The sequence below is a fragment of the Lepisosteus platostomus genome, chromosome 6 (genome assembly GCF_059453375.1).
Source record: "Lepisosteus platostomus isolate fLepPlt1 chromosome 6, fLepPlt1.hap1, whole genome shotgun sequence".
Classification (NCBI taxonomy): domain Eukaryota; kingdom Metazoa; phylum Chordata; class Actinopteri; order Semionotiformes; family Lepisosteidae; genus Lepisosteus; species Lepisosteus platostomus.
In genome coordinates this window covers 62068676-62096357 of record NC_142616.1, presented here as the reverse complement: position 1 = coordinate 62096357, position 27682 = coordinate 62068676, and the positions used below count along the sequence as shown (strand labels likewise).

The 27682-nt window shown below is 37.3% G+C and overlaps 1 protein-coding gene across 2 annotated transcripts in view; it reads left to right on the top strand.

Moving 5' to 3' along the window:
• The window catches only part of plxna1a (plexin A1a), a 278914-nt gene that overhangs the window by 175588 nt on the left and 75644 nt on the right, over positions 1-27682 (top strand). For both annotated transcript variants that reach the window (XM_088636764.1, XM_088636765.1), the window contains exons 9-10: positions 4719-4833; positions 26533-26733. In XM_088636764.1, the coding sequence (XP_088492890.1) occupies positions 4719-4833; positions 26533-26733 (316 nt within the window). The remainder of the gene's footprint in view (positions 1-4718; positions 4834-26532; positions 26734-27682) is intronic.

Below are 27682 nucleotides of genomic sequence, written 5' to 3'. Positions count from 1 at the left end.
TTGTTAATGGTGTTTTCATTGGCTTTTGTACAAAATTCCCTGTGGAAACCAGCTTTCAAGTGCCCAGGAAAGGTTTTCATAGGTCAGTATTTTTCTTTATTTTGTAAGTACTTTCACGACAGCTCTCATTCTAGAGCTGGATTCAGAAGAAAACACACATACTTCTTCCAAAATGGACACTGTCAGGCTACCTGCTGCTCGATAAATTTCAAACCACCCATGCCAACAGCAGGGCTGAGGCATCATGGAGCACTTGACACAGCTCTCTGCGATAACACTGTAAGTCCAGAGATGCATGAAAGGCTTTGCTTTTGTGTTGCCGAAAACCTGGCTGACTTCAAATCAGTACAACCACAACGCTACATGGCCAGTTGTTGCTTTATGAGGTCTGGTGAATTTGAACAAGTAATTATGTATTCTAAGCTTTAAAGTTTAAAACCCTGGCAATTTGATATTCTTTTAATCTGATGTTTTAAATATTTTATTCTTTCATCATTTCATCTTAGAATTTAGTCAAGTATCCTTTGAACTTAAAAAGAGTACTTTTTTCAGGCCCTTAAAGTGCGTAATTCTGACAGTCCTGTCTTGTCTGTTAAAAGTTTTCCTTTTTCCATTGCTTATTTTAAGAGACCAGCAAAAACTATAATTTACTTTAAGCACAATTCTTTCTTCAAGTATTGGTTATTCTTAGCAAATTTTAATTCTAAAAATTATGCAAGTGTTTTGCTTTGGCAGCGATATTGGTGTTACACAAAGTGTTTGTTCCGTCATTTATCCATATGGAGTACATTATAGAATGTAGCCATGACATCTTCCTTTTCCATTGTGGAATGTAATGAAGATATTATTTTTTGTCATTTTGACATCTTGAGTGGTAGCCTGATTTTCAATAATCGTGGTATGGGGTCTTTTTTTAATCTATCTGTAAAGAATCAAATATACTTGGTACATTCGTCAGGAAAAAGACACATTTTGGATTAGCAAATTGTATAAAATAAGTCAGACTTCCATCTATAAAAGGTGTGGAGTATGTTTACACTGAATTCCAGTTCTGCAGAAAATGTGAAATCAAGTCTTTCTTTGTTATTGATATCTGCAGGGTTCTACCATCTCAATTCCCATTTACAGCAACAGAACATTTTATTTAGCTGGTGGCAAAAAAAATAATTTGACAGTAGGGGAGACCAGTGGGACATTGACAGTTCACTGAGAAGATGATAATGATAAATAGAACAACACTACTTATTTCTTCCTGGGACATTCTTTCTCTAAGCCACGGTATGTATCGTAACTTATTCCTTAGAGAGCCAAGGGCCTTTTTTGTAGTTTTATTCTTTATGCTTGAACTGAATTTTCATTTGAGCATTTGAGTTTAGTCATCAGAGACCTGTCTTATTGTCAGGACTGTTGCAAAGCCATAGTTATGCAAGGGTGAGGTGGAATCAATGAGGCATCAGTCACTATATAGAACAAGAACATACTGTACTGTACCTTCCCATGGACACTCTCAGTTCAACACAGTCATCATGTTCTTGAGTTTCCAAATGTGACTGCCAAAATCTCATTCCCACTCCTGCTTGTACTCTCCAGCTATGAATATACAGTATATACCCCCCTGTGAGGAAAAAAACAAACTTTTTGATCTATTCTGCCTCTACTTCTTCCCACTGTGTCCACTACCGTTTTTCTTCCTGGAGTTGATCTCCTGCCACTTATTTTCCCCCATGTTGATTGATGTTTCCTCTTTGCTGACTGAACATTTATCTGGCTGAGGTGACAGGTCCAGCCAGTGGGCCCGAAATGAATCTTCAGTCACTTCTATGTTATGTACTGTACTGTACACATTTTTTTTTTCCATTTTTGACATTATGATATACTGTACTCCTGTTGAGGTTTAGCATGAGGCAGAACTATTTCTTAGACTTTTCTTTTACAGACAAGGGGAGGGGTGATATTTGGGATTGTTCAGATGATTATGTAAATTAGTAAAGACATTAGTAAATGTCTTTGTGTGGCATTTCCTAATTGTCCAATTTGTTGTGTGTGTTCCATCTTTTATTAATATGGAGTACGTTATAGAATGTAGACATGACATCTTCCTTATACATAGTGGAATTTACCTGGTCATGATGTGAATATATTGTTTTTGTCATTTTTAAATCTTGTAGCCCAGATTCAGTGTTTACTTTGTTGTAATAGAACAGTGCCAAATTGGTGTATGAAGCAACCACTTTGTGATTTTGAGAGATAGCTACTCTTCTCTATGGAGGCAAATGCAGGCAGTAATTGCAGTATCAAACGGTAAGCAAGGGAATTATTGCCAGGGTGTGGTAAAGCCAAATTCATAACCTAGAAATGTGGGGAGATTCAAGATTTGCCATAGAAAAAAAGTGTATTGGAATCCTTAGTCTCTTAGTCCCTTAGTCCTTATTGGCAGGAGAAAGGGGTTTCTGGGAAACTAGGTGAGCAGATCTTTATATTTCTTTTAAGTAGGCAAACACGTCTTGTTACAATACAAATGGCACTTCCCCTCAGTTCTAGCCCTGCTTATAGGTGGAATAAGAAGTCCCAAGGCTACTTCACCTATCTGATCTAAATCTTGTTTTGAAGAGCGGTCATCGATAACTGAGTGACTGTTTCCCCTAGCTGCACAGAGGGCCAAAGGCTTTCAAATGATGCAGCGCTAACTATGAAGCTATAAATTAAGTCGACGGCCTTTCTGTCCCTGTGTCAGTACACAGTAACTGAATGTAAATGGGAAGTAAATTAAACACTACTGTGGAGTCTGCCACTTGAAGCTCACTGAGTGCTAATAAATGACAGATCTGAGGAGCATGAAAAAATCATAAATGCTTTTTTTTCTCCCATTCAATTTTCTTTTATCACATGCTTTCCTATATAAGTGTCGGGATTTCTAACTAGTGGGTTGTGGGTTCAAGTTCCTGTTACTTTTACCCCCATTTCTCCAGTACACCTAGCTGTATAAACGGAGACCAGCATTAAAAAGAAATAGAACTATGCATTATCTATAAACCTGAACATGTGCTGTTAAACGGATCTTTTCGTTTACTGCTATTTCATATGGGTGATGCTTTTATTCGGAGTGAGTGACAGTTAATAACACAACTACATTATGTGTAATTTAACTTGCAGCCAAGGTGTAGAACTGTAGTAAAATATTGATTAGCTTGAAGAAATGTGAGAACTAGCTTAAACATAATGCCATAATTTACACAGTGAACCACAAATAGTGCAAGTGCAAGATATAAGGCATAGCATACATCTTTGGTTTGGCAAGCCAGTTTAGAAATATACAGTTTTATCTCCCACCACCATGATTTCATACAATGGAAACAGCAGCTAAGAAGTCATATTGTGCTGAAGAATCTCCAGACACTTTTCAAAATATTAATCGGAGGGAAACCAAAGATGGTGGAATTTTGCTGTGGTTAAAACAGAACACATTTGCTGAATTTTGAGTTTATTGTGTTGCATCGTCCCTAACTGTCCCTGAATTCAAAATCCTACAAGGAGGTAGCTGAGTGATGGTAGGCATGACAGCTGTGGTGATAGTCCTAGTTATATGCATGGCCAGTCAATTTGTAGTTCAGGACCTTAATTGGTGTCAAGTGGTGTGGAGTGTTAGAATCTACCTTGGGCTAAGATCATGGAGTGCTTTATGCGCATTGTAAGAAAGATCTTCTGACAGCAGCATTACCACCTTGTAGCTTAACCAGCAGATCATGGGAAGAAGCAAGGCTGGGCCTTGTCATTCCTGCCAGCAAACTTGGCTAATATTGAAAGCAAAATACCACCGTGTGTTCTGACCCTTGACTTGTTCTTTTCTTATGATTGTATGTGTTAACATATGTTAGTTGATATTTGATAATTGGCTGCAGGTGAGATATAAAGAGAGTTGAAAGAAAATAGGAGGATGGTGTAAATTAGGGAGTTTTGTAACATTTCACCAGGTTGCTGCCAATGTTTAAACAACATGCCAGTAATTTGTACTTGCCTCGTTCACATCTTGACAAGCCTTTATCCTCAGATGTTGGCAGCAGCATTACCACCTTGTAGCCTGGTCTTGTCAGATTTCAGAAGCTAGCCTAGTCAGCACTAGAATGGGAGACTGCTAAGGAGTACAAGTTGCTTCTTAATGTACTGTTAAGCTGACTATTTTCTATTTGGTTGACAATTTCCTCGGTTGTTAAAATTTAAATGACATCTTCGATAAGGAGAGCAGTGTTAACCCTGCTGTCCTGGATAAATTCTGCTCTAGATTAGTCCAGCCTGGCCTGAGATTCCCCGTCATTTGATGTAGAAAAGTCTCACTTCTCCAACTGATCTACTATACTGTAGGACTGCTGGAGCATAATCACTGCTCTTCATTGGTGGATGCAGTGGGTCCCCTCCTATTTGTGAATCACTTTGTAATCCTTTGGGATGAAAAAGATGAAGTGTGCAGTTTTAATTTTTAAGAAAGCATAAGCAATATGATTTTCAAGAACTGGGGGTATGCAAGGTTCATCACCAAGTGGTCACCCGATTCCATGTCTCTTATTCAAGATACAGCATGTATTTTTATACAGAAGATATACCAAACATCTTGGCCAAACATTTATATTGCTGAACACCCTGGTGAATTTCTCAATGTGCATTTTGTGGCTATTTACTGTATGTACACCTGTTTACTGTTTTTCTTGTTTTCTTCTTTTTAGCTGCCTCTCCTGCGTTAATGGTTCCTTTCCCTGTCACTGGTGCAAGTATCGCCACATGTGTACCCACAATGCTGCAGATTGCTCTTTCCAGGAGGGACGAGTCAATGTGTCTGAGGTCAGTTAATGTGTATATATGTGATTTTTTTCCCTTTAACTGAAATATGTTGGCTTAATTAATGTCATCCATTATGAGGGCATATGGTAGGAAAGGAACGTCAGAGAAAAAAAAAACAGCAGTTGTATGTGCCTTTTTTATGAATAAGCCCCGTTAGCTAGCCTTGCAGGATCTCGAAGAACAGGATTTATGCATTTTGAAAAACGGAAAGGGAGCCCGAAGTATGCAAATTGTATCTTGTTCTACATTTCCAAATGCTACATTAGCATAAAAACTAATATCAATCACATCTCCTGCCTCCCGAGTCCCACAGCAGAATACCAAGCAATGACTGTGTCCTCTTCTAGGGTAAACTGTTTATCAGGTGAACATTCTTTTTTTTTCGTCCCTGCTCCACAAATCCATTTTCGTTTCTTACAATTCATGTGTAACAGCAACGATTGATTCAAAAACTACAAATTTACTCTTCTCAATTCACTGTACTATGTGTATCTGCCACTCATTTCCTCTCTTGAGACCAGCCTTATTTAAGGTTAAATTAGTCTTTGAATTATTGAGTAATTGGCTTTGCGTAAAACCACAAAAACGGGGGTCATACTTTATTAAGCATTTCACTTTTTAATTGGCAGCTTGATGCATCCTGTTTGCTGGTAGATTGCTGTGAATCCTAGTATGTCCAATAGATAATTTTAAAGACCTTTTGTGGTAAATTGTGTGAATGGTGTTCTGGAGACAGCCACTGGGGTTGATCTGCTCCATCCCCACCCCCCTTCTCTTGATGTAGAGCACTCTTGTTCAACATGGGCAACCCTTGTCATATCCAGCCAGTGACTTCTGACAGCAGCTTTTGTTTTGTTGGGGTTGAAATTTTGTTTCGAGGTGAACTTCATCAGCAGTATGGTGTCAACTGCACGAACACAGGACTTGGTTAATACAATATATGGGCTGCCGGAGAGATTCACTTAAATCTTGAGGGCTGTCGGAAATAAGTACATTTTAATGAAATATACACTACATAACAATGTCCAATGATTTCAACATCTTCAAAAGGATATCAGTTACTTTAGAAGGAGTCATATGATTACAGTAAGAATGAAGAATACCTAAGGGTGAATTGGAGAGGACAACCTCTAAACTTTAAGACGGTGTCACACTACATGACTCGACACGACTTCTAGTCAGAGAGCATGTCAGATTTAACGGCTGCCGTTGCTGAATCTTGCTGCCTTTTCTTTCCTAGAGGGTGTCAAAATATACGACTAGGAATCGCAGGGGATGACTAATTACACATTTCCCTCATGACATCACGGTTCCAAATCTTGTATTGCGCCGCAAAAGTACCACAAGGTCGCCTCATGAGGAGCACCACACGAGAGTAAACAGGAGATCAAGCACATAAACATCTTGAAATATGTAACATAGGCATTGTTCTCCAAAAATAAACATCTTCAAAAATATAATTATTCTTTATGAATATTGAACACATTTACAGAAATAAAAGTTAAAAATATAAAATACCTTTAAGCCAAATATTGTAAACAAATTAGTATTGCACTATAATGTCAAATATAATGGGCACATTATCAAGTACACATCTTGCTCACTGCCCACCCCCTGTTAAGAGCGCTATGACTGAGTCGCTGGGGGTGTCACACTACACAGCTGACGTTAACGGGCGTGCTCTGCGACTCTCTGCAACTCGCTGTGATTTTCTTATGATTTTGTAAATATATGCTACTATTGAAAATCCTAGGAAATGTCATATAGTGTGATGCCGGCTTGAGAGAATGATTGTGTGAGCAAGACTTATGAGAAAGCATACCCTGGTAAATAACCAGTATGCTGGATGTCCATATCATAAGGGGGCTCTTTGTATTACAGGAAGTGGTAAGATATTGATCAGAAATGAATGATGAGGGTAGTTTAGCTAGAACTGTGTTTGTTACCAATTCGTTTCATTTTGATACTTACATTACATGCTACAGCAAAGGAAACCATTCCTTATCTTTAAGTTCAGCCTCCTTAAGTCTAGTTATGCGTCTTTTTCAGAACTGGTCATAAGGTAACCTCCCTCATCCAATTATAAATTGCTATTTTATCTTCTTCCTTAAGACTTCCCTGACTATATGGGCTTACTTCTCACCTCAAAGAGCAAATTACATGGATTAACATTTCCAACTAATGCAGCCCTTCCTGCTGCAAATCTTCACTTGAAATGCAGAATTTGTTAATCACTAGAAAACCATTTAATGCACAGTAGCACTTAGGAACAAAGAAGGTGGTGTACAGAGTTTAAGACCATAGATTTGAGACCTGTCTACACTATCTTCATAAAATACATAACTCTCCATATGAGGGGAGAGTAAATTAATCACTACAACTTCAGCTGCTGCTCAAAGGCAGCCCCTAGCTAATCAATTATACATTTGTGTAGCACCGCTTGTTCATTCCCTAGCGATAATTTCTGAATTGGATGGCTGCATCCATTGATCTTAAGAATCCATAATGTCTACTGTTATTGTTGTGAGGCCTTTCTTATTACCCTTTTCTCTTTAAAAGAACTTGATATAAACAGAGCCTTACTTTAAGTATACAAGAATTTTTTGTTTGGTTTTATGGGGTGTTTATGTGGGGGGGTGGGTGTGACAGCAGGTCAGTGCAACAATTGGCTACGAGTGCCAACCTTCTTGCATTAATGCACGCAGAGCTTTTCTGTATTCTGCTACACATCAGGCTAGGGAGTACAAGGTCAGATTCTCATACACCCTGGCAGGAAAGGGAATGGTACCGCTTGCACTGTGCAGGGCTTAGCTACCCTTCTCGATATTTGAGAGGAACCAGATTGCAGCAGAGACTGCCCCGTCAATTTCCACAGTTGGCCACTTCTTAGGATGCCACGATCTGGGAGTAATAAACAGCCTGGGGACTTGCTGCCCTCTTTCCCTGCTGCCAGCTACATACAGAATACAGAACAAGCTTTCATAGGCTTGTTTCAACCCATAGAGCCTGTTGCTCTGTATTACTGTGGGATAGACACGGCTCACAAATTGAGAGGAAGCTGGCCATCTATACAGGTTAGTGTCAAAGTATCTGGGGCTTGACGGTCTAACCTCCAGGGGAGCCTTCTCAGTGACATCAGTGAAAGTGCTGATGGATAACACAGGTTTGAGTTTTATCAGCGGGGAGAACCCTTGCTCATCAAGTTTAAAAATATATATTTCTACGAGTTGTAAAAGCTTCAATCGCTCTTTTCTACTTGTATTTTGTGTCCGTGTTGCTTTGGCCTGCTTTATCCTAAGCTTCATTGGCGAACGTGTGCATGGGACCTGGCAGTTTCAGTTCAATTTCAAATTCATTCTGATTAGGAAGCAGAAGTTTGTAGTATACCAAGAAAAAGTCAAATATTTTTTTTTATTATTATAATTATTGTGACTGAGGTGCATCTTGTTCTGAGCCTGCATTGCAAATATTCACCTTTTTTGTTTTTGTATCATTATTATGTAAATATATTCTGAGTTGGCACTATTTAAGAAGAGAGTAGCTGTCAACATTTTTTTAGACAAGGTTTTAACAGTTTTGTATTCCAGCATTCTGTTTTTTAGCTAGCTTGTGCTAACTGTCATCTATTACCAGCAATGAGAGAGGAATCTGTAAAAAAATAATCCAGCAAATGGAGTGAATTTTGTTTTTCGTGTACCTCTCAAGTCTTTTATATGTGTAAACAAAAAACATATCACATTGCATTAGACAGAACATTGAATAAACAGGAGTATAAGAACCCATTAAAAAAACTTAATCCTAGAAGATCATCCTATTCGAGATATCCTGATGTAGAGGCTACTGTGAACCCAAGCCATAACAAAAGCCACACTGTAGAAAGTGTTTTTTGCAGAAAAACACATTTTCTGGTTTCCTCAGTGATGGTCTGTGCTCAGAATGCTCTGAATGCACCTTCACAGAGCTCTGCAAACTGATATGATCTAAAAAGTCCCCAGTCAGTAACTTGGGTGATCAGATTATTATAAGCTCGCTAACTAGCACCTCTGGCATCTCAAATTCTATTTTTTGCAGTTTGTTGTACCAACTTCAGCAACATATACAGCTCTGGATAAACTTGTTAAAATTGATCGGCAAAGCAGCTTCCCTCTGGCAGTAATCCGACATATACTTGTTCCTTCCTGTTGAGCAATTTCTTTTTCATATTCTCTCATTGGCTTTAAGGGATGAGACAGATCTGCCCTTTTCTCTGTGCAAGAGTTGACTCGGGTATCAGGGGAAAGATAGCAGTATAAGCAACGCTTTAAGGAACAGCATTTTCATGATAAGATCAGAGGACAGAAAGAGCCTTTTTTTTGTCCACAGCGTTGATCTTAACCCATTTTCCCTTCCATATCCGTGTACAAGTCATAAATTTTAAACTAAAAGACTGTTGTGCTTTGGTGTTCTGAAACTACATAGAAACGGGTCGCTTAAGAAGCCAGGTGATCTGTTGGGTAAGAAAAAAGACTCGTTAGTAGAATGTTTCCAGCTCAAATCCACTGTGTGACATCCTAAGCAAGTTACCGAATTTCTTTTTTGTGTTGTGTCCCTCAGCGGAGATATAAAACTGATCCTCAGCACACTCCTGTCCTTTGGAAGTCACTCTGGATAAAATTGCTAAAAAGACTACAGTAAATCTCAAGGTTTCAAACTGTGATAAAACTGTCTGAAAAACTAAGTTTGCTTTAAAAGAGGGTGTCTTTTTCGTTTACTTGTCTGCAGAGCGAGTGATGTATTCTGTTGCTCTAAAATATCGGGGCTTGGCAAAGAAGAGTGAAATTGTATTACAGTACGAGACAAAGCAGGTCCTTATCCAGGACTATTAATCAAAATTCCATTAATGAGTAAATGCATTTTCATATTGTTTTCATACAAGAACATTTTGTAAACGTGTAATTCTGCTCTAATACCTTGTTACACATTTACAAAGTGGGTATTTTTAACCCTTTAAAGTATGACTAAATATTAAATTTTTCTGGTTTCAAGATTGAACACTAGGTCGTGCCTTTTCGATTTTTTTTTATAAGTCTGAGATTTTTTTTGGTTGGGAAAGTTCAGTCCTCTTCTGTAGAATAACCAAGTTCCAGAATGAAAAAAGGGGTTAAATGTGTGTCAGCTGGCCTGTGGTGAACATAATTACTATCCTTAGCCAAGAGCTTGTTGCCTGTGAGCTGTGTGTGTTGGCTTCAGCTTTCTCTGGCTGAGAGCACGCTCTTCTCGTCACTTCTGCTCCGATTTGTCATTTCAAAGCCATCTTTTTGTGTCTGTTCGGGGAAAAAACTAAAAAAAAATCGTGTGTCGTGAATCAGACGCCCACTGTACTCCAGCTAATCTGTCATAAAGAGACCTGTGTTCTTCGAGTGCAACCCAGAGTCAGCATAACGGCAGGGGCAAAAGTCATTTAAAGCAGCTTACTGTCAAAAATGGATGTAGCATGTCAAAAAGTTAGTGTCTCTTATCTATGAAAACGTATTCAGTTCTTGAAATGAAAAGCCCTTATGGGGTTAATGGAGCACTCCAAATTCCTCTTTTTTTTGGTGCTCACCTGTTCGTCAGATCTCCTTTTGCAGTTGATGGTATTAGTGTTTTAGGGTGGTACTGTGCATTCTGTCTTCTGCCTCAGCCACTACAGGGGACTTAGACATTAATCATTAAGGATCTAAAGGTATTAAAGAAAAACAGAATAATCGTACTGAATGTCCTGTGAATGGAGAGCCGCAGACCCACGGCTGTCTTAAATTTAAATAGGTAAATACCTGGAAATAGTGATAATTTAGAACACTTTGAGCAAAAAGTGATGTTTTCTTGTCAGGTGGCAAGAAAACTAGCATTCAGGGTGAGTGAGAAATGCAATCAGCAATTAACAAGTTAATTTAACCAGAATCTACTTTACAAACCTGTTCCAATTCTACATAAAGTAATAGATATCTGATGTGAATACAAGACAGTTTTAATATGTTTATGTCTTCCACATACAGTTATGAGGCTACACTGAAAGTGCTAACCAAGTCCATTCATAGGGAGATCTTAACATCCGAGCTCTTGTGATTCTGCCAGCATTAATCATGTATATTGTCATAAAATATAAAATACTCACATGTCCTAGATTTTTAAAACAAATGAAGATGTAGTAGTGAGTTACATGCCATGTGGATTTTAAAATAATTAATTATGTGCTGGTTGGATGTAAAAATGTGATGTGCTTGGAAAACAGCAGGAACTAGAGGAAAGTGTGAACTTTATTTTAGGGAGATATCAAATAGTTTCTCCAGGATTATGATATGGACAGAAATTTCGATAATAAACAAATGCTCATAATTCTCATTTAACTTACATTAGCATTATAATTGGTCTTATTACATGCCAATCATTCAATGTGAAGCTATTGATAATGTAAGCTAAAATTGGGTTGTTACACACAGCTATGTGCCATTTGAAATTGAGCAATAATTCCTATTTGTTTTCTACAAGCTTTTCATGCAAAAAACCTTCCCTACGTACACATTTATGATTAGGATTGCATTTAGCTTTTGCTTGAACAATGCTAGCCTGCATCCCCAGGGAATCTAAAGACAGCTAAAAAAGTCTGACCTATTCTAAAATGTATTTTGACTGAGGTTTGTCAATGAATGCCCCAAGAAAACTGAAAGCCCCAGCTACACACGAGCAACTGCTATATTTCTTGTAATAGTTACCTGAAAAATCAACCTTGAACAAGTTCAAGTGCTGTACAATTCCTTATTAAGGGAAGAAAAAACACTGGGTATTTCTGTATCTTCATGTTGCATTATTCAGGTTTACTGCTGCTACAGTATATGTAGTGGCGCTTTCTCAACCTTTATATTGAAGAAATTGCTCTAGGCATCAAACAAAACAAAATATTCCTGTGATAGATTGAGAAGCTGGAAGGGAAATAAAGCACGTCTAAAAACAACTCCTTCTGAGAAAGGTTACAAAAATCACAGAGTTTACCTTTGACAATTTGCAGAGAACAGCCCTTTAACCTACCCAGTGAAACAGCAGCTGTCTTTCATGCCATAAATTGGTGTGCTTCTCCCAGAGCGGTGATGCAGGTTGGTGGGCTCATTTGAGCCAGTCAGTGCAGTGCGGTAGTGTTGATTTGAATGTCCTCTGCGTTATCTAATTGCTGCTGAAGCAATCAGTAAAGAGGGTGAAAGGTGTTCCTTCAGCTCTTGCCAGTGCTAAACTACATCAAATCCAGCGCTTCCCTATGAAGCTTTCAATTTTCCTTCTCTGAGGTTGGCCCCTCAGAGGCCCTTTCTTATCTGTCGTGATTCAGTTGTTTGAGTCCGAGTCAGCTTAGAACTTTTTTTCTTTTTGGAGGAGAAAAAAGAATTGGCTCCCATTAACATTTCCATTGTCTAATTTATAACCATTAGAGCTACTTTTGTTTTAAAGATAATAAAACAGTGATTTCTAGATAAAATTGATCTTATTTTTATTAATTAGATGATGGATCAAAACGACAAGAAAGCTATAAGCCCACTGCATTCCCATTTGCTTTCCCTTTAATTAAACAAGAGCTATAGCCTGTGAAGCAGAGGCTCTTTTAAATAAAATATTAATCTCGAGATTAAAAAAGTGTGTCCTTATAGCACAGCCTTGCTGACAGCCACAGCCTCAGCTTAACCCCCTCTGCTTTCTCCAGGGGCTGTGAAGAATTTTGTTTTTAAGAGTTTATCAGAAAACAAAAATGAAAAGATCTTGTCAGCTCTGGCTGAATTGATTCCAGATGGATTAAGACTCTGGCAACAACAGTTTGCAATTTGGCAGTGATGGAATTTATTTCCAAATGCATTTACAACTTTTAACCTGTTAAAGAAAGGATCAGAAGAACTGCAACAAGCCCAGCAATTCTTCTCGAAACACTAAACATTTCTTGGTACTTTTAGGACTCTCTTAACTGAGAGCAAAGCTACCATTTTGTACTTGAAACTACAGGTTTGGTATTGCATGTAGAGGAAAGGAAAAGTGTTCTGGTTGTAATAGAGATGCCACACTTTTCAATCTCACACTCATGTATATAATAAGCTCAGTCACGTCTGAAACCCACCTCTCCTCCTCTATCGAACCATGCACCTGCCTTCACTGACAAATCTGGACAGCTGAGTTAAAGCAAGTGAGAGAGGTCAGAATATACAAGTAAAAATCACTCAGCTCCATCATTGTTTTAAAGTCTTGAATGTATTGGAGATTTGAGTTTACCTCAGATTTAGGATTGTTTAGGTGGTGTAAAGTGAATTATTAACTTTCTCTTTTGCAATTATCTATGACATTTTGGGTTGTATTTAGGTAAATAAAATTGCCTGATGTAAAATGTAATATTTTTATTAATGCTGCAATAAAAACACTCCTTAATGGTAAATAAGGTTTAGTTTGGGGTACACTTGGGGGTTTTCACTTGTGATGTAATTAATACACAATAGTGGGTTCTATATTCTTACAGTTTTCCACATATATTGTCTTTGTGAAGACAAGTACAGACTTCTATGTAAAATATTGAACGAACAATGAATTAAAAATGCCCTACTTCAAGAGTAACTGAATAAACTACAATTTAGAGTTTTGCAATATATTTCTTTCTGAAAAAGTGTCGTCTAGTCAGAATTTATGTTCAGTGTGTAACGTCTGTGGTTAAATGGCAATCTACACTGACAGAAATAGACAAAATGCGTATGGATACTTGTCACTGGATGTTTAATCTGCAGCTCTTAACCAATGACGGTAATTAACAAAGACAATACCCAACACGCCACACAGACAGTCACTAATACACCCCAGTAAATAAATCATAACACATGATTAATGTACTGCAGTTTGTGTCTAAGGGTCCCCTGACATCAGTTTTACTCAAACACTCCACACCATGTTTTCATACTGGGGACTTCTAAATTTCCATTTTGACCAGTTGGGAACCAACTTCCAGGAAATCCCAGTCACATTAGTCTTAAAGAATTATTCCCTGTTTCAACGAGTGATCTTAGTTGCACACTAGAGGCAGAAGGCATTTATTAGACCTCTTTACTCGTTAATTTTATTGGCTTATCCATTAGAATTATGATAATCATTCATTTGTAGCCTTAACAAGTGATAGTTTATTGCAGCTATGACTTTTTTATCCAAATGCTACTCTTTATATAATGTATTTAAGAAGCTTTTTCACTAAAACAGTATCCATTCATTGTGCAGTCCTTGCATTTCTTGCCCACATTTCGACTTTTTTTCTAACCCTGAAAGTTACAGGAAAAGGCAAGTGTGGCTAATAGGTTCACTCCTGCCAGCAGGTTCTCTAACAGGTCCTCCCCATTTTTCCTTAATCGCAAGCTAGATGGCTGACCCACCTCCCTTACAACTCTGCATATAGGAACTAACTTAGCATGTGGAAGCACTACAGTCCAATTTTCCTCTTTTATTTTGAAGGCGTGTGGTAATTAAACCTGTCTCAAACTGATGTGTCCTGACAGTCAGATTCAACCTTTTGCGTTAAATGTATGTCTTCATTGTGTACATTGTGTGCTATCTGGCCTTTGACACCTTTTTTCCTAAATCATAGCTCTTACGAAGTTTGAAATCCTGATTTTTTTTTTGTAAATTGCTGCTGACTGCAGTCTAAGGAAGTGTGCATTAGCTACCACAACTTTAAGATTAAGTGCTATTAGGTGCCACCTTTATGATCTGGTATAGCAGAGATGCCAAGAATAAAAGTCTTTTTTTTACCCCCACTGTCATGCAGTGATGTAAATTGATTCCTTGCCCCCTCACATGTATACAAAAAATCCTGTAGTGATTGTAATATCACCATTGCTGTAATGATGTTGCATCTTCTTTGTGTGAAAACAAAAGCACCAAATGTGTCATGTTTAACACAGTGTAAAAACTTCATCCTCTAAATCTTTTTGTTTACTCTATGAAATATTGCTCTTGAACCATAGTTGCCATAGAATTTTTGTTTCTGTAAATTCATATATAAGCCTGTACTGGACTGTTTTTTTTAATTACAGAAAGTCTTTGTAAGGCTTAAGAATTGAAAAATACTAATGTGGTTTTTACGGTAATTGCTAATAGTTTGCAGACTTAGATTGCCATGAGACCCTCTTAGCGGCACAGGAGAGAGAACTTGTATAGTTCTTGTAAAATGTGAACCGTCAGCGCCTCCTCGTCTTGTCACTCTTGGAGCCTGTAGCACAGACATCATAGAGGAGGCATCTAATGGGGGACTTGATGTAACACTTTCTGATACGGCTGACAGCACCGCAAGCCTGTTGGCACCATGGATCTTTTTAATGAAACTGAATGAATCTTTGGCCAACTTGAAACACATCACACCTTGGAGATGCTTGTCAATCTGCATGTCCCTTGAAGAATCCAGCTGGCTAATAACCCTAGATTCAACCCGGGGATCTTTTATCGGCTCCAACTTGCAGCCGAAGCAGAGGGCTTTTCTACTGGGTGATCCATTCAGATAGTTCTTTGTGCTCTATTTTAGATTTGGATGTGCAGTACCTAGTAGCTACTATCAAGCAGCGTTTCTCCTTTGTAGTTGTTGTTGACACATCAACAGTGACATTTAGGGTATGGTTTAAATTCATAGAGTATTATTAAATTGGAAAATCAGAACTAAAAACAGCTTCCAAGCAGCTCCCTATTTACGAATGCTGTACGTATACCTTAGAATTGCCTGGCCATAAACTATACTACCTTTTGTTTATAGCCATTAAATCATCCAATCCAGCAGCTGGCTTATTACTGCTGATGCCTAATTGCAGAGATATTTTTCATATTACATTGGGGTACAGTGGCAGATGGACTGGAACCACATTTCAGAAAAGAGGCCACACTGATTAAATTAATCTGTGGGAAAAGGTTGTGCACAGGAAAAGCTTTTCTTACATGTTTTTAAAACATTTTTTAAAGCTGTGTTCTTAAGACTCTTAACTTCTTTTACAGTTTAATTGACACATTGACATTTAGGCATCTGGCCTCATCAGTGTTATCATCAAGGTATGGTTTTGGATAAGGTTTTTGAAATTAATAGGGAAGAATAATTCCATACATTTATTTTTTAATCTGAGGATGAATTTAAATGTTTATCTAAAAACATAAGGGACCCTAGTGCAGATTTGCTGCTCAGTTTATAGTTTTCTCCCTGCTGTGCATTGCAGATCTTTTACCAGGCTGGCCACTTCTTACTCAGCTTGGGCCTTGTAACAGGATCAGAGCCATCAGTGATCTGTGTGTTTAATTATTTAAAATATATTAAATCTTAATTTCCAGATGCTTTCACGTCTGTCTTCTTAATGGGAACTAAAGATGAATATTACATCCTGACTCAACGAGATGACTTGATATGTTGCTATAAAGTGTTTATGTAAGGAATATTTCCTTTTCTAAACAAAATGTGTCAACTTTCAGTGATTCAATCTGTTAGACGCAGGTTCTATTTCCCGTTGTCTCCTTTCAAAGAGAGATGGATTCTGCTGTTGAGTTTGAGGCTATCCATTTTTTGTAAAATAAGTGTTAAGTAGGCTTCAATGTAAAAAAAAACAATTTTCTGTCTGTCTGAAACATCACATTTTTATTGTGCTTCTAATATTAATAATGGTAATTTGATCCTGCCAAATCCAAATTCTAGGTCCCTAGGTGATTATAAGCCTCTTGCAGATTTGTTATTTGTGAGCCTGGCATTGTTGTAAAGTATTGCAAGAGAGAATTTCTCTAGGGGCAATCTAATTCCTTCATACAGAAAGAAATTCTGCTAAGGTTAACTTTTCCTTTCTTAGTTTATATCCAAAGCCTTTTATCCACTGAGATCAAGGGCAAATCTCTCAGAACCAAAGAAGTATGAACCTTGGAGGTCTGCCTCCATTGATCCTAAGCGCACAGAAGCACAGTGCTACACTGGACAATATGCCATTTCGTAAGCACAGCAATTACTACAGCATGGAATCCTTTTAGTCAATACTTTAATTTTCATTGGATTAATACTGAAAACATAATTGTATGCACCAACGGAGCACAATTGTCCGTTCTTAAGAACTTTTAAAAATAATTACTCTCAGCAGTGTATACAGTATTGTGATTGTGATATTTGTAATTGCAAATGGGCTAAAAATAAATGCAACATGGTTGTTATACCCAAGATGGATAAGCAGCCTGATTAATGGAAGGTCTTACCCATGTTTTCCTATTTGAGGAAAAGGCATTTGATGTCATACTGCTATAACTTTATTCCCTCAAATGTATTCTGCTCTTTAATTGATGGACACTCCAGATCCCTTTCATGAGTCACTCTTTCATTTTACGCTGGGCTCATTTGGGTGTAGGTTGCTTATTAAGTTGCTCCTTAGAATTCAGCCTTTGCCAGCCTTAAGAGCCTTGAGCTGCCTAATGAGATGGCAGCATGATTATTCAGCTGTTGCACCAAATACTTTTGCCAAAAAAGAATGAATTCTCTAGGAACGGAGTCCTGTGGCCCACTGTGTGAAAGTCTAAGCAAATTATCTAGCTGGTTTTCTTTGATTTCTGTTTGATTCACCATTAAAGATAAATGTGAAGCTTTATTTTCTTTGTGTATCTTTAAATAACACGATCCAATGGAAAGCAAACACTTGATGAGGAAATTGTAGGCTAATAAGTGTTTTAGACTCTTTTTTTAATTCATGTGCTGTTAAGTGGTATGATTTCCCTCCCAGTGTTTTGAAATGCTTTCATGGGCACATACTGGTTTGCTAATCTGCTAAATTATAAACACGATACTGCCCAGATGTAGACTGTACGTCAGCTTTAGTTGAACCTGACAGCTGAAATTTTAAAATAACATGTGGTGTTGTTGAGGATAGGATAGTTTTTAAATCTAAGTATTAGATTTGAGTTCCAAGATGTGAGGAATGTTATTGATATGGAACATTTTTGGTATGGGAAACAATTACAGTTTGAACTCGGCTTTAGTGTTTTTAAGCAGTAGGTGGCAGGCAGTGCTGCAAGTGTGATTTCCCAAAAGATCTCTCCATGTCTGTGCACATTACTGTATACTCTTCTCTTTTCGTAAATTGATGTGAGCACAAATATCTTTATTTCCTACCAGATGTTAAGCGATGGTTCACAAGAAGCAGATCTAAATCAAGTCCTAACTATGTGGTTCTGAGATAAATAAACTACATGTGGGATGTCTGATGGTGAAACCCACAGGCCACTGATGATTTATTCAAATATGATTGTGCTTTTTTTCCTGTTTTTTCCTCCTCCCCTTTTCGGAATTAGTGTTTAGTAGCTTAACTAAACTTAATTACCTGCAGTACAGGACATTGAAATGAAAAAACGGATTTGGCACAACAAGATTAAGGCACAGCACAAACTTGCTTTTGCCTTAAACCAAAAGACATTATTCCCAAAATGCAGCACATGCAGGAGTCTACTGTTGGGTCTCCAGCAGCTGCCACCTCTGTTGCCTGAGAAAAATGGAAATACACAGCAGCCTCACCCTGAAGGGATGACCAAAGGAGGACTTCAATTACCACAAATATTATTCTGATTATATGAAAGCCTCACACCGGTAATGCAAATTAATGTTCTTTGCTGTTATATTTTTCCTCCTGGCTAGACTTAAAACTGGTAAATTATTTTCTTTACACTCCTGAGATTTGAGTATTTGCTTGTTTCTTCATTCCACTCTTCCATTTTTCACTCCTCGGAGCTTTGAAAGCCAATAACATGAACTGAAGAGCTCCAGCCTTGTGTGCGTTACGAATTTTATGCAGTTGGTGTTTTTTCTCTGATACGACAGACACCAGCTCTGGCCCACTGTCTTAGTACCACTGAATGAGAAAGTAGATTAGGTTCATTCTCTTTAATTTGATATGAATATCCTGGAGAGAAGCAAGTTAAAAGTGAATTAAGTGGATGGCTTAAAGGAAAGAGATTGGTTTCTTTTATTTAACTGTAATTCAGATTGTATTACTGTAAATGTGGGCATCTCCGGTAGATAGGATTCAATGATAATAAGTTTTTGTATAGCTCATGATTTTGATCTTCTTTTAAATTCACCTACTTATCTGAAAGTATTTATAATATTGAAAGGGAAAAATGCAAATTAAATTGACAGCCGTGTTCCTTGAAATCCTACTATTTAGTTTTCTAATACTCTTGCACTTGTGCATAGGCTTGATTTGGAAAAAAATTATCATCTCACAATTAGAGGATATAATCTTTTCATCTGAATGTTTAAATCCTTATCCAATGAAACCATATGCATTTCCATTCTTAAATGATGCATCTTGGTTTAGAAATCTTTTTGGAGGATGAGTGCCAAATACTGGTCGACTAACAGCACATACAGCAGTGACCTCGTTTTCCCCTACCCAACCCGGTAGTAGCAGCATTTTAATTATGCCAAATCTTAACATTAAAGGCAGTTGTGTGGACCTAATGCTATAAGTATTACCGTGTGTCCCAAAGAACTAATTGCCATTTAGCTAGATGCAAGTGAATAACCTGTCTACACTTGCAGTGTAGAAGTGTATTTTTCCCAAAATATTTCTGTTATTGTTATACAGTATCTCATGATGGATTTTGAACCCATCTGACGAATTTACAGTAATCTCTTTCAAATGTGTAAATTCTTACACTAGTTCTGGCAAATCAAAAAAAATCCCCCAAATTTGTTTGCATTTATGAACTCATCCAGTGTGCCTAACTGAGGAGTCTTTTCTGCATTAGTCACCCATGTTGATCTCTGTGAGAAGTTGTTGCATTTGACACAAAAAGGGCTGGTGAATTATAAGGCAACATCTTGCCAGTCATCAGCTTGTTTGTTGGTATGAGCAAACAAATATCAGTGTCTGCATAAACAGTATACTTTTCCAAAATAGTGTTTGTGATTGATCCTTTTTCTCCAGTTGATACCCAGCTGAGAATGCTGATCCTTTCGTATCCATTCCTGAATTCTGTTGGAGGCTCTGAAGGAGTCTGTCTGTGAAGGCATACTCTGCATTTGTAGTAGTAGGTTCTTCTAACTTTCCTTTGGTTTGGCTCCCTGCCTAAAAATGCTTTTATTTACACTGCCTTCCCAGAGAATTGGGACAACAGTCAAAACTTATTTTTTTCTTTACAGTCAAGCAGTTTGTATTTGTGATCATAAGATTAGAATGAATTACATGTATAACATATTTTATTTGCAGGTAATGCTATACTGTACATACTTTTGACCATATTAAACAATAACATGCTTTGTGTTCAATCCAGTGATTTGAAGTGTCTGGGACACAGTCATGTTAAGTATGTTGCAGAGTGTAAAAGTCAGCGTTTGGGTGCATTTTTCCTTTGAGGCAATAACTGCATGAAGTCTGTAACCAATTGAGTCTGTAATCATTTGAGGTGCTTTGCCAAGCCTTTGCTACATGCACTTTGAGTTCTTGCCTATTCTTGTGGTGTTCCGACTTGAATTTTTAGCTCAGCATGTAAAATGTATGCTTGATAGGATTTGAATTTGGACCTTATTCTGATGAACTCCTTCCTATTTTTTTATGTTGAAATCTGTTTTTGCCATTTTGGACTCTTAATCTCATTTAACACAAGTGGTTTGCTTGTGTATGTTTTTTTCTTTATTTTTGTTATAGGTTTGTTCATGTTAGTATCTTTATCAAACGTAGGTTATCTTCATCTTGTGTCTCCATTTCCTCTTTGCATTTGCTCAAGTCTTTACTTGACATATCTTTCACAAAAGATTAATTTTTGGTCTCCATTTGCAGGAGGGATTTTGGTTGTTTTCCAAAGACTGCAAAGAAATTCTCACCTTATTTTATGACTTAAAGGATATCATCCATAAGATCTTTTGCTGGGAACTGCTTTGAAAAGATTACAGTACTTCATGGAGCATTACCCCTTTTAATAATGCTCATAATATCACAGAAGAATAAAATACAATATTAAGCTATATGAAAAATACTATGGTAATGTCATAGTATTTCTCTTGTTGCCTCAACTTCTCAGTTAGATTTCCAAGTCACAGGAAACACAAAGCCACACATTTAAAGATTTAAGATAAAAACATTACTAAAGAGTAGTGGAGGTTTTCAATCCTACTGTACTTCCATTGCCTGAATGATCATAGCATACTTTTTAAACATGAAACTAATCATTCCATCAGAGACCAGAACAAAATAACGTCCCCTTTATACACATAGACATACCTGTATACACATAGTCGCATAGAATTGGAGGAAAAACTTTAATGTTTTATGTTTTAAATGTTTCAATCAAACAGTAAATGACTAGGAATGTAGTTCATTCATAAGGTACTTAAACACTCATGGTCCTCTTGTAGTTTTGGGAAATAACTGTATTAAACAGTAAGCAATCCCAATAAGGTAGTAGTTTAGGTGCAATGAATGGCAAAGACAGCTGACTTGATGTCCTTCCTCCCTTGAGCAATATGTTACTAGTTATCTTACCATTGGTTCTTTTCTGTTTTTGTTTTGATAGGAAGCCATGATTGTGTTTCTAAATGTTCACATTTGTAGCCGAAAAACTTGCTGGGGCATTTTGATGTCAGTCTCCTGATATGTCACACAGAAAGTTGCAGGTTTATGTGTAAAGAGCAAAATGCTGACCTCTGTGGTTGACTGTGGATGGTTTGATTTCAGTCTGGATAGAAATTGAAAAGTTTGTTTTACTTCTGAATGTTCAGCAAACAGCAGTTCTGGAGTAATGTTATTGAGTGCAAATGAGTAATTCTTCAACAAATGACTTCCGTCTTGAATTTGAAAATCACGTTTAAAAGTTAGGAAAATTTGCTATTTAAAAAAAAAGTCTGCACTTTAATTTTTTTGGCAGCTGTCATCATTGTCATCAGGTTTTGCCTTCTCTGTTTTTTCTTTATGATAAAGGTTGCTTACCACACTTGAAAGAAAAACCATATCTTTAAGAAAATCAAGTTAGATATTAAGTGAGTATTTTTAAATATGAAGGCCCATGTTTGAAGAAGACTTTATCAAACCCAGAAGATTTTTTAGTCCCTGGAAGTGCAGGATCAGAGGCTTGATTTTGAGTTAAATTCCTGTTGACAACTGGTGACAGTTTTGTATATTGGAGATGGAATCAAATTTTTTATATGAGTTTTGTTTTTTTTATTCTTTGTTCGATGGGAAAAATTGGCTTTACCATTTCACATGGTTTTCTGGTAGTGATCTTTAATTGATGGTAGTGGAGGGATCTTTCGGTTGCAATAAGGGAGCATATATTGTACTGCAAGTTCTGCCTTTATACCAGGAGCAGGTTACATGATTTTTCTCATTCAGATAAAAGATTTCATGGAAGAAATATGTTGTTTCAGTGAACAGTTGTCTTAAACCTAAGCAATTAGACCAATACAGAAATAAGGTGGCTAATTCCAGGAGGTTCTGGAATTTCCAACTGTCTTTACATTAATTAGTGACATTTTGAGATTTGTGTGTATAGTTATAGAGGAGCAATGTTTTTTTGTCTCCACTCAATCAGTATTTGCTCTTTTAAAGCAAGAGTGAAATATGTAGTCCTTTTTGAAAATTTGTAAGCAGTAGCTGTTGTAGCTGTTGTCGCTTTTGGCAGCGATCTGGCAATCTGAGCTAACAAAATGTGCTGCAGTGGAGGTGATCTGTTTTGCCTTTGGGGTAGTCCTAGAAATGAGAGAGAGGCGCTGAGTAAGGAAAACAAATTAATATGCATCAGGAACATTTCTTTTTCTGTTTGGATTGCTGTTGAATCCCACAGTTTACAAAGTAAGTCTTAGACCCAGAAGGCTTTATTTCTGGTGGAACAGGAGTTCGGTGTATGAATATAAAGCAATTTCTGGCTGGAATGAGAGCTGCTGCCTTTTGCTTTCTGGCAGCAATGGCAGTTGATTAAGGGCAAGCCAAAGAGAAATTAGCAAGAGGCAGGTTGTGGTTACAGATATGAATAAGCCTTGCTGCTGTTTAAATGAGAGTTAACTGTGATTAACCCCTCTGTGTATCCACGGACGCAGTGGGCCTCTGAATAGCAGCAAGTTTGAAAAGAGTTGGCACTATTTTCTCCCTTTCATAAAAAGAAATTGCGAGTTCAAAATTGTTTATGTTTAACAAATATCGAAGATGTTTCATTTCCAGTGACATAAACATCTTTACTGTCCAAAGTTTAATCTGTGGGCACCATCTCCATAATCTAAAGTACCGTGTATGGCAGCCCCCCCCCCCGATAAGCTTGCGCTGTGTGTAGAGCCTCAAGCTGTGTAGTGAAGCGGGGCAGTCCTGGAGACAGGTGCTGAAATGATCGATTTCCGAGCCTTCGTCATCTCGGCAGTAGCAGCCGCAGTAGTGGTGGCAGCAGTAATGCTGATAATAATGCAGAGACAAGAAGCCGCTTTTCCATTCCCACATAAATAACCCAAGCAGGCGCAGGGCACTCCAAACAGGACAGCCTCAGGATAGACGCTTTCTTTCAAATGTCAGTTTATGTAAAATAATAGGCTCCTTACTGTAGCTTATTGTTCCCCATGAATGGCTCCATGCAGTAAGCTCATGTAATCTGCTGGCTCGCCAAATGGTGGCTGCCCTAGCAGAGTAAAGAAAATTGATCAAGCCAGCTGAATTGCTGATGTGACTTCTTAGTTAAGAATTGTTATTGGTAATATTAATGCTGATAATAATAGCCTTAAAAGTAAAGACTGCCGTTCATTCACTTCCATTCCCATTCATGGATTTAAAAAAAAGAATCATTTTGACACAGGTTACATTTTAATGTAGAGCTGTGTAGTGCAGTAATGAATAAACTATCCCCAATCAAGTAGTCTTTTGGGGGGAAAAAAACTCTCAAATCTTTAAGCTCCTCAATCCTAAAGAATGTAAACCATGGGAAATAGAGACCAAGCATAGCAAGTGAGAATAGAAATGTAGTTTCTTCACTATATTTACACCTGTCTGTATAATTGGACAGTTATCCTTCTCCAATTAGAATGAAACATTCTTAAATTAGTACAGTCAAAATGTCCTAAAGGAAAATGCAATGACATCTCACAGATCTGGGTAATTTTTGGAGGAACTGAGGACAGCTTCACCCACTGGATGGTTTATGTAGTATAATAAACATTTTATAAAATATTAACCAGAGAAATTAATTTTCATCATCTACAGTATGTTTTTTATTCTATAAATAATATTGTTGCATTTTTAGGTATTTTACACAGATAGATGTAGACTCCTTTTGTCACAGTGTCAGTGGGTTGGCAGATCCCTTTGGAAGATTCACGATATCCCGAAAATCCCTTGGCTGGTTAATAAAACTGTAGTGAGTGATGAATTAGGAGAGTGTGCCCTTCATGCCTTGATTGAAAGATATAGTTGTCAACATCATTTTTTAATAGCATGAGTATTTATTACATAAATTGCTTGTGCTACCCCGATCCTTTCAATATGAAACTAACAAATCTGAAATCTGGTCTGCCATCACTGAAGTATAGCATAGCTTGAAAGAAAAGACTATTTCATTGCAGTCCTTCCATAGGACATAATTCCTTCTTCTACATATTTATGTGAAATGTTTTAATAATGGGGGAGGGAATTTCTGTTGTCTGCTGTATTCATGTTGTATACTGTATCTCCCATGCCTTTTTCTACAAAAAAAATTGTTGACAAGTAAAATATATTAATCTTTTCTCTGTACAATTCTGGAATCTTTTGAAAAGTAGCATATTTTTCTGGTTATGTTCACAGGAAAAATCATTTGTTCCCATTTCTCTTTCACAAGGAAACCTAAAGGTTGTCTTTCAATGAAATACTTTTTGCTTTTTTGATTACTAATTGTGTTTGATCAGCTGGTGAAAGAACTTAAATAATTAAATAGAGGTAGAAGCAATTAAAATGACAGAAAAAAGACAGTCTGAATACTATATAATGCATTGTAAGGACTTCCAAGGATTTTTTCAAGGTGCTTTTCTTATTGTAGAATTTCAGTGGATATGAAAGAATTAATCTGAACTATTAACCCATTTGCTTTCTGCTGCATACCATAGAAAATCAGTACCATAGAAAAGTCAACTGTTGCTCTCTTGTGGTAAACTTAAGTGTACACAAAATAAGTGACTTTTTAAGGATTATGATTATAAGTTATTTAGCCATTACCTGAACTAATTTTATAATGTGATGTTGCCTGGTATTAGAATACTGTAGCCATGAGGAATAAAAGACCCAAAATGCACATTACAAGACCTGAATTGCTAATTAGAAGTTCTTGAACTATAGGTTTAGGCTCATGAGTGGCTTGACTAATAGTCTTTTCAGTAGGATCTTAGGCTGGGTGCTGTAGTCCAGAGATCACCGATTTGTTGGAGCCAGCTGTGACTAGGTACTGTACTGTATGTGTGCCTAAGGGATTATATCCACAATTTTGACTCTGCCCTTCTGGGGCAAGGTTAATTCAAAGTAAGATGAAGTTTCCTTGCCTTGTCATGCCTCCAATACGACTCTGAGGCGGCAATGCTGTTGATGAGGGTTTCATTTGTTCTCCATCTCATCCGTTCTTTTTAGGTTTGTTCCGTATTCTTGTACTACAAGAATATGGTTTTTTTATCGTATGTCTCCTTAGAAATATACAGTGCATATTCACCTCTTCCATGCTGGAATAAGGGTCCTAGGCAAATGTTCATCCCGAAACTTGTCATATCAAAAGAGAAAAAAAGTGTTTCCTAGTTTTTATAAGGAGAACAAATCTGTGGACTGCATTATAATGCTGTTTAGTTTGTACAAATCACAAATCTTCATTTTTAGTAAGCCGGAGAGTTTCCTGAAATGGTAACCATTGATAACAATTACATTTTTCATGACCAATGATGAAAAGGAAAGGATAAGACTTCATAAAGCTGAATGGGCTCTGTCTGCCACTATTGCTGTGAAGAGTGGTCTCTGCTGTTTAGAGGTAGTCACAATAATTGCATTCTTGGATTTCTCGCTGCCCATGGCTTCTTTCCTTGTAATAAATTGGCTGGCTTAGAGATGCTCATTGCTGAAACATTACCTTACGTCCTGTATTACTCAGAGACCTTGGTGCATTTTGCTAATTCTAAACAAGTAGTAGTTCTATCCACATGCTAAGATATAAATCATCCCATTTTGTTCTAATCCAATGTTGGCCTCTCCCATGGAACTCTTTCATTTGATTAAACTGCCTTTCTCCCAAAAAAATATGAGCATTTGTTTCCCTTTTTTTAGATAATCACTAAATCCAGGCTTTTCAAAACAGGTTCTCCAATTGTTACTTGGGAAAATATTACTTTTAGGAGGCTACAGTCAAAATGTATATTACTGTTTGGCTTTAGAAAATGTAAAATTTGCACAAAAAAAACTGCCAGAATCTAAATTTTAAGATTTAACCTCAGAGAGCTTTTTCTTTCTGGAAAGCTAGTCACATTTATAGAAACAGTAGTTTGAAGGGTTAGTATTGTTGGATACATAAAGCCCAATTAATGAACAATATTTCACATTATTGGATGCCAGAGGAAAATGTGGGTTCAGTAACAGTTTGCGGTCAGCTCAATTCACATGCTGTACTATTCGAGTGGCTTGTCTAACAAAAAGCTTGTGAATTTCGGAGGTTGCACCCACTGAAAAGCTGCTCTCCTCTCTGTTTTCACAGGACTGCCCTCAGATCCTCCCATCTACTCAAATCTACATCCCTGTGGGTGTCGTGAAGCCCATCACGCTGGCAGCCAAGAATCTCCCACAGCCGCAGTCTGGCCAGAGAAACTACGAGTGCATCTTTCACATCCAAGGCACAGTCATCAGTGTCACAGCTCTGCGCTTCAACAGCACCAGTATTCAGTGCCAGAAAACCTCGGTGAGTTCCGTGCCCCCTTCCAGAACACCTCTGAAGAGCTGCTGCTGTCTCACTTAGGCAATAGTACATCTGTCACAGAATATGCTATATTAACAGGGCAGGGTATGTGTTATCATTAAGATATCACTCTCCCAAACAAGTAACAAGTATAGTATTATATCACAACTATACAATCATTATGAAGTCATTTTAAGTATAAACAAGAATATACAATATAACAGAACCCGCTCTGTGCCAAAATGTGCAATAAGTGGATACATTAGCAAAAGTGGTAAATTTAAGTTTGAAAGCTGTTTCATTTATAACATTTAGAGTTGATGATCCCATTGCAAATATAACCTCTATGGTACCGGTTTTGGCTGTTTAATAGCTGAATATTCTAAGTATACCACTGTATGTTAGAAGATCTGAAGAACATGAAGTTCTCCTTAATTAAAGATGGATGTTTAGAGGTTATATGGAACAATAAGCCAAGAATATTGTTTGTAATAATTGTTTTGCTCTTGTGTACAGTAGAATCAGACCAATGTTAAGAAGACAGTTATAATTCTACCAGGTACAATGAGAGTTTTTTTTTTTTGCTTCATCCAGTTTTGGACAAGCTGATACAGGTACATTTTAGTACCTTTGGATAGGTATTACAGTTTTGTCTGATTCATATAATCCGCTAGAACTCTGACAATCACCAGGTTAGGAAAAGATGCCGAGGACAGGCATTTTATTTAAATTTGTGTCCAGAGTTTGGAAAGTTTAAGATCATTCAAAGAACATTTTCAGAATGTATTTTTAAAAAATACACTTGGATTACACAGAGCACTAGGAAGCAAAGTGCAGAATTGTTTCAGCATTTAGACAGTTCTCAAAGACACAGGAGAAAATTAAATAAGCTGTTTTTTTGTGGAGAAGATAGATTACAAAAATCCAGCTCCAGCATCCTGTGTCCTTTTCA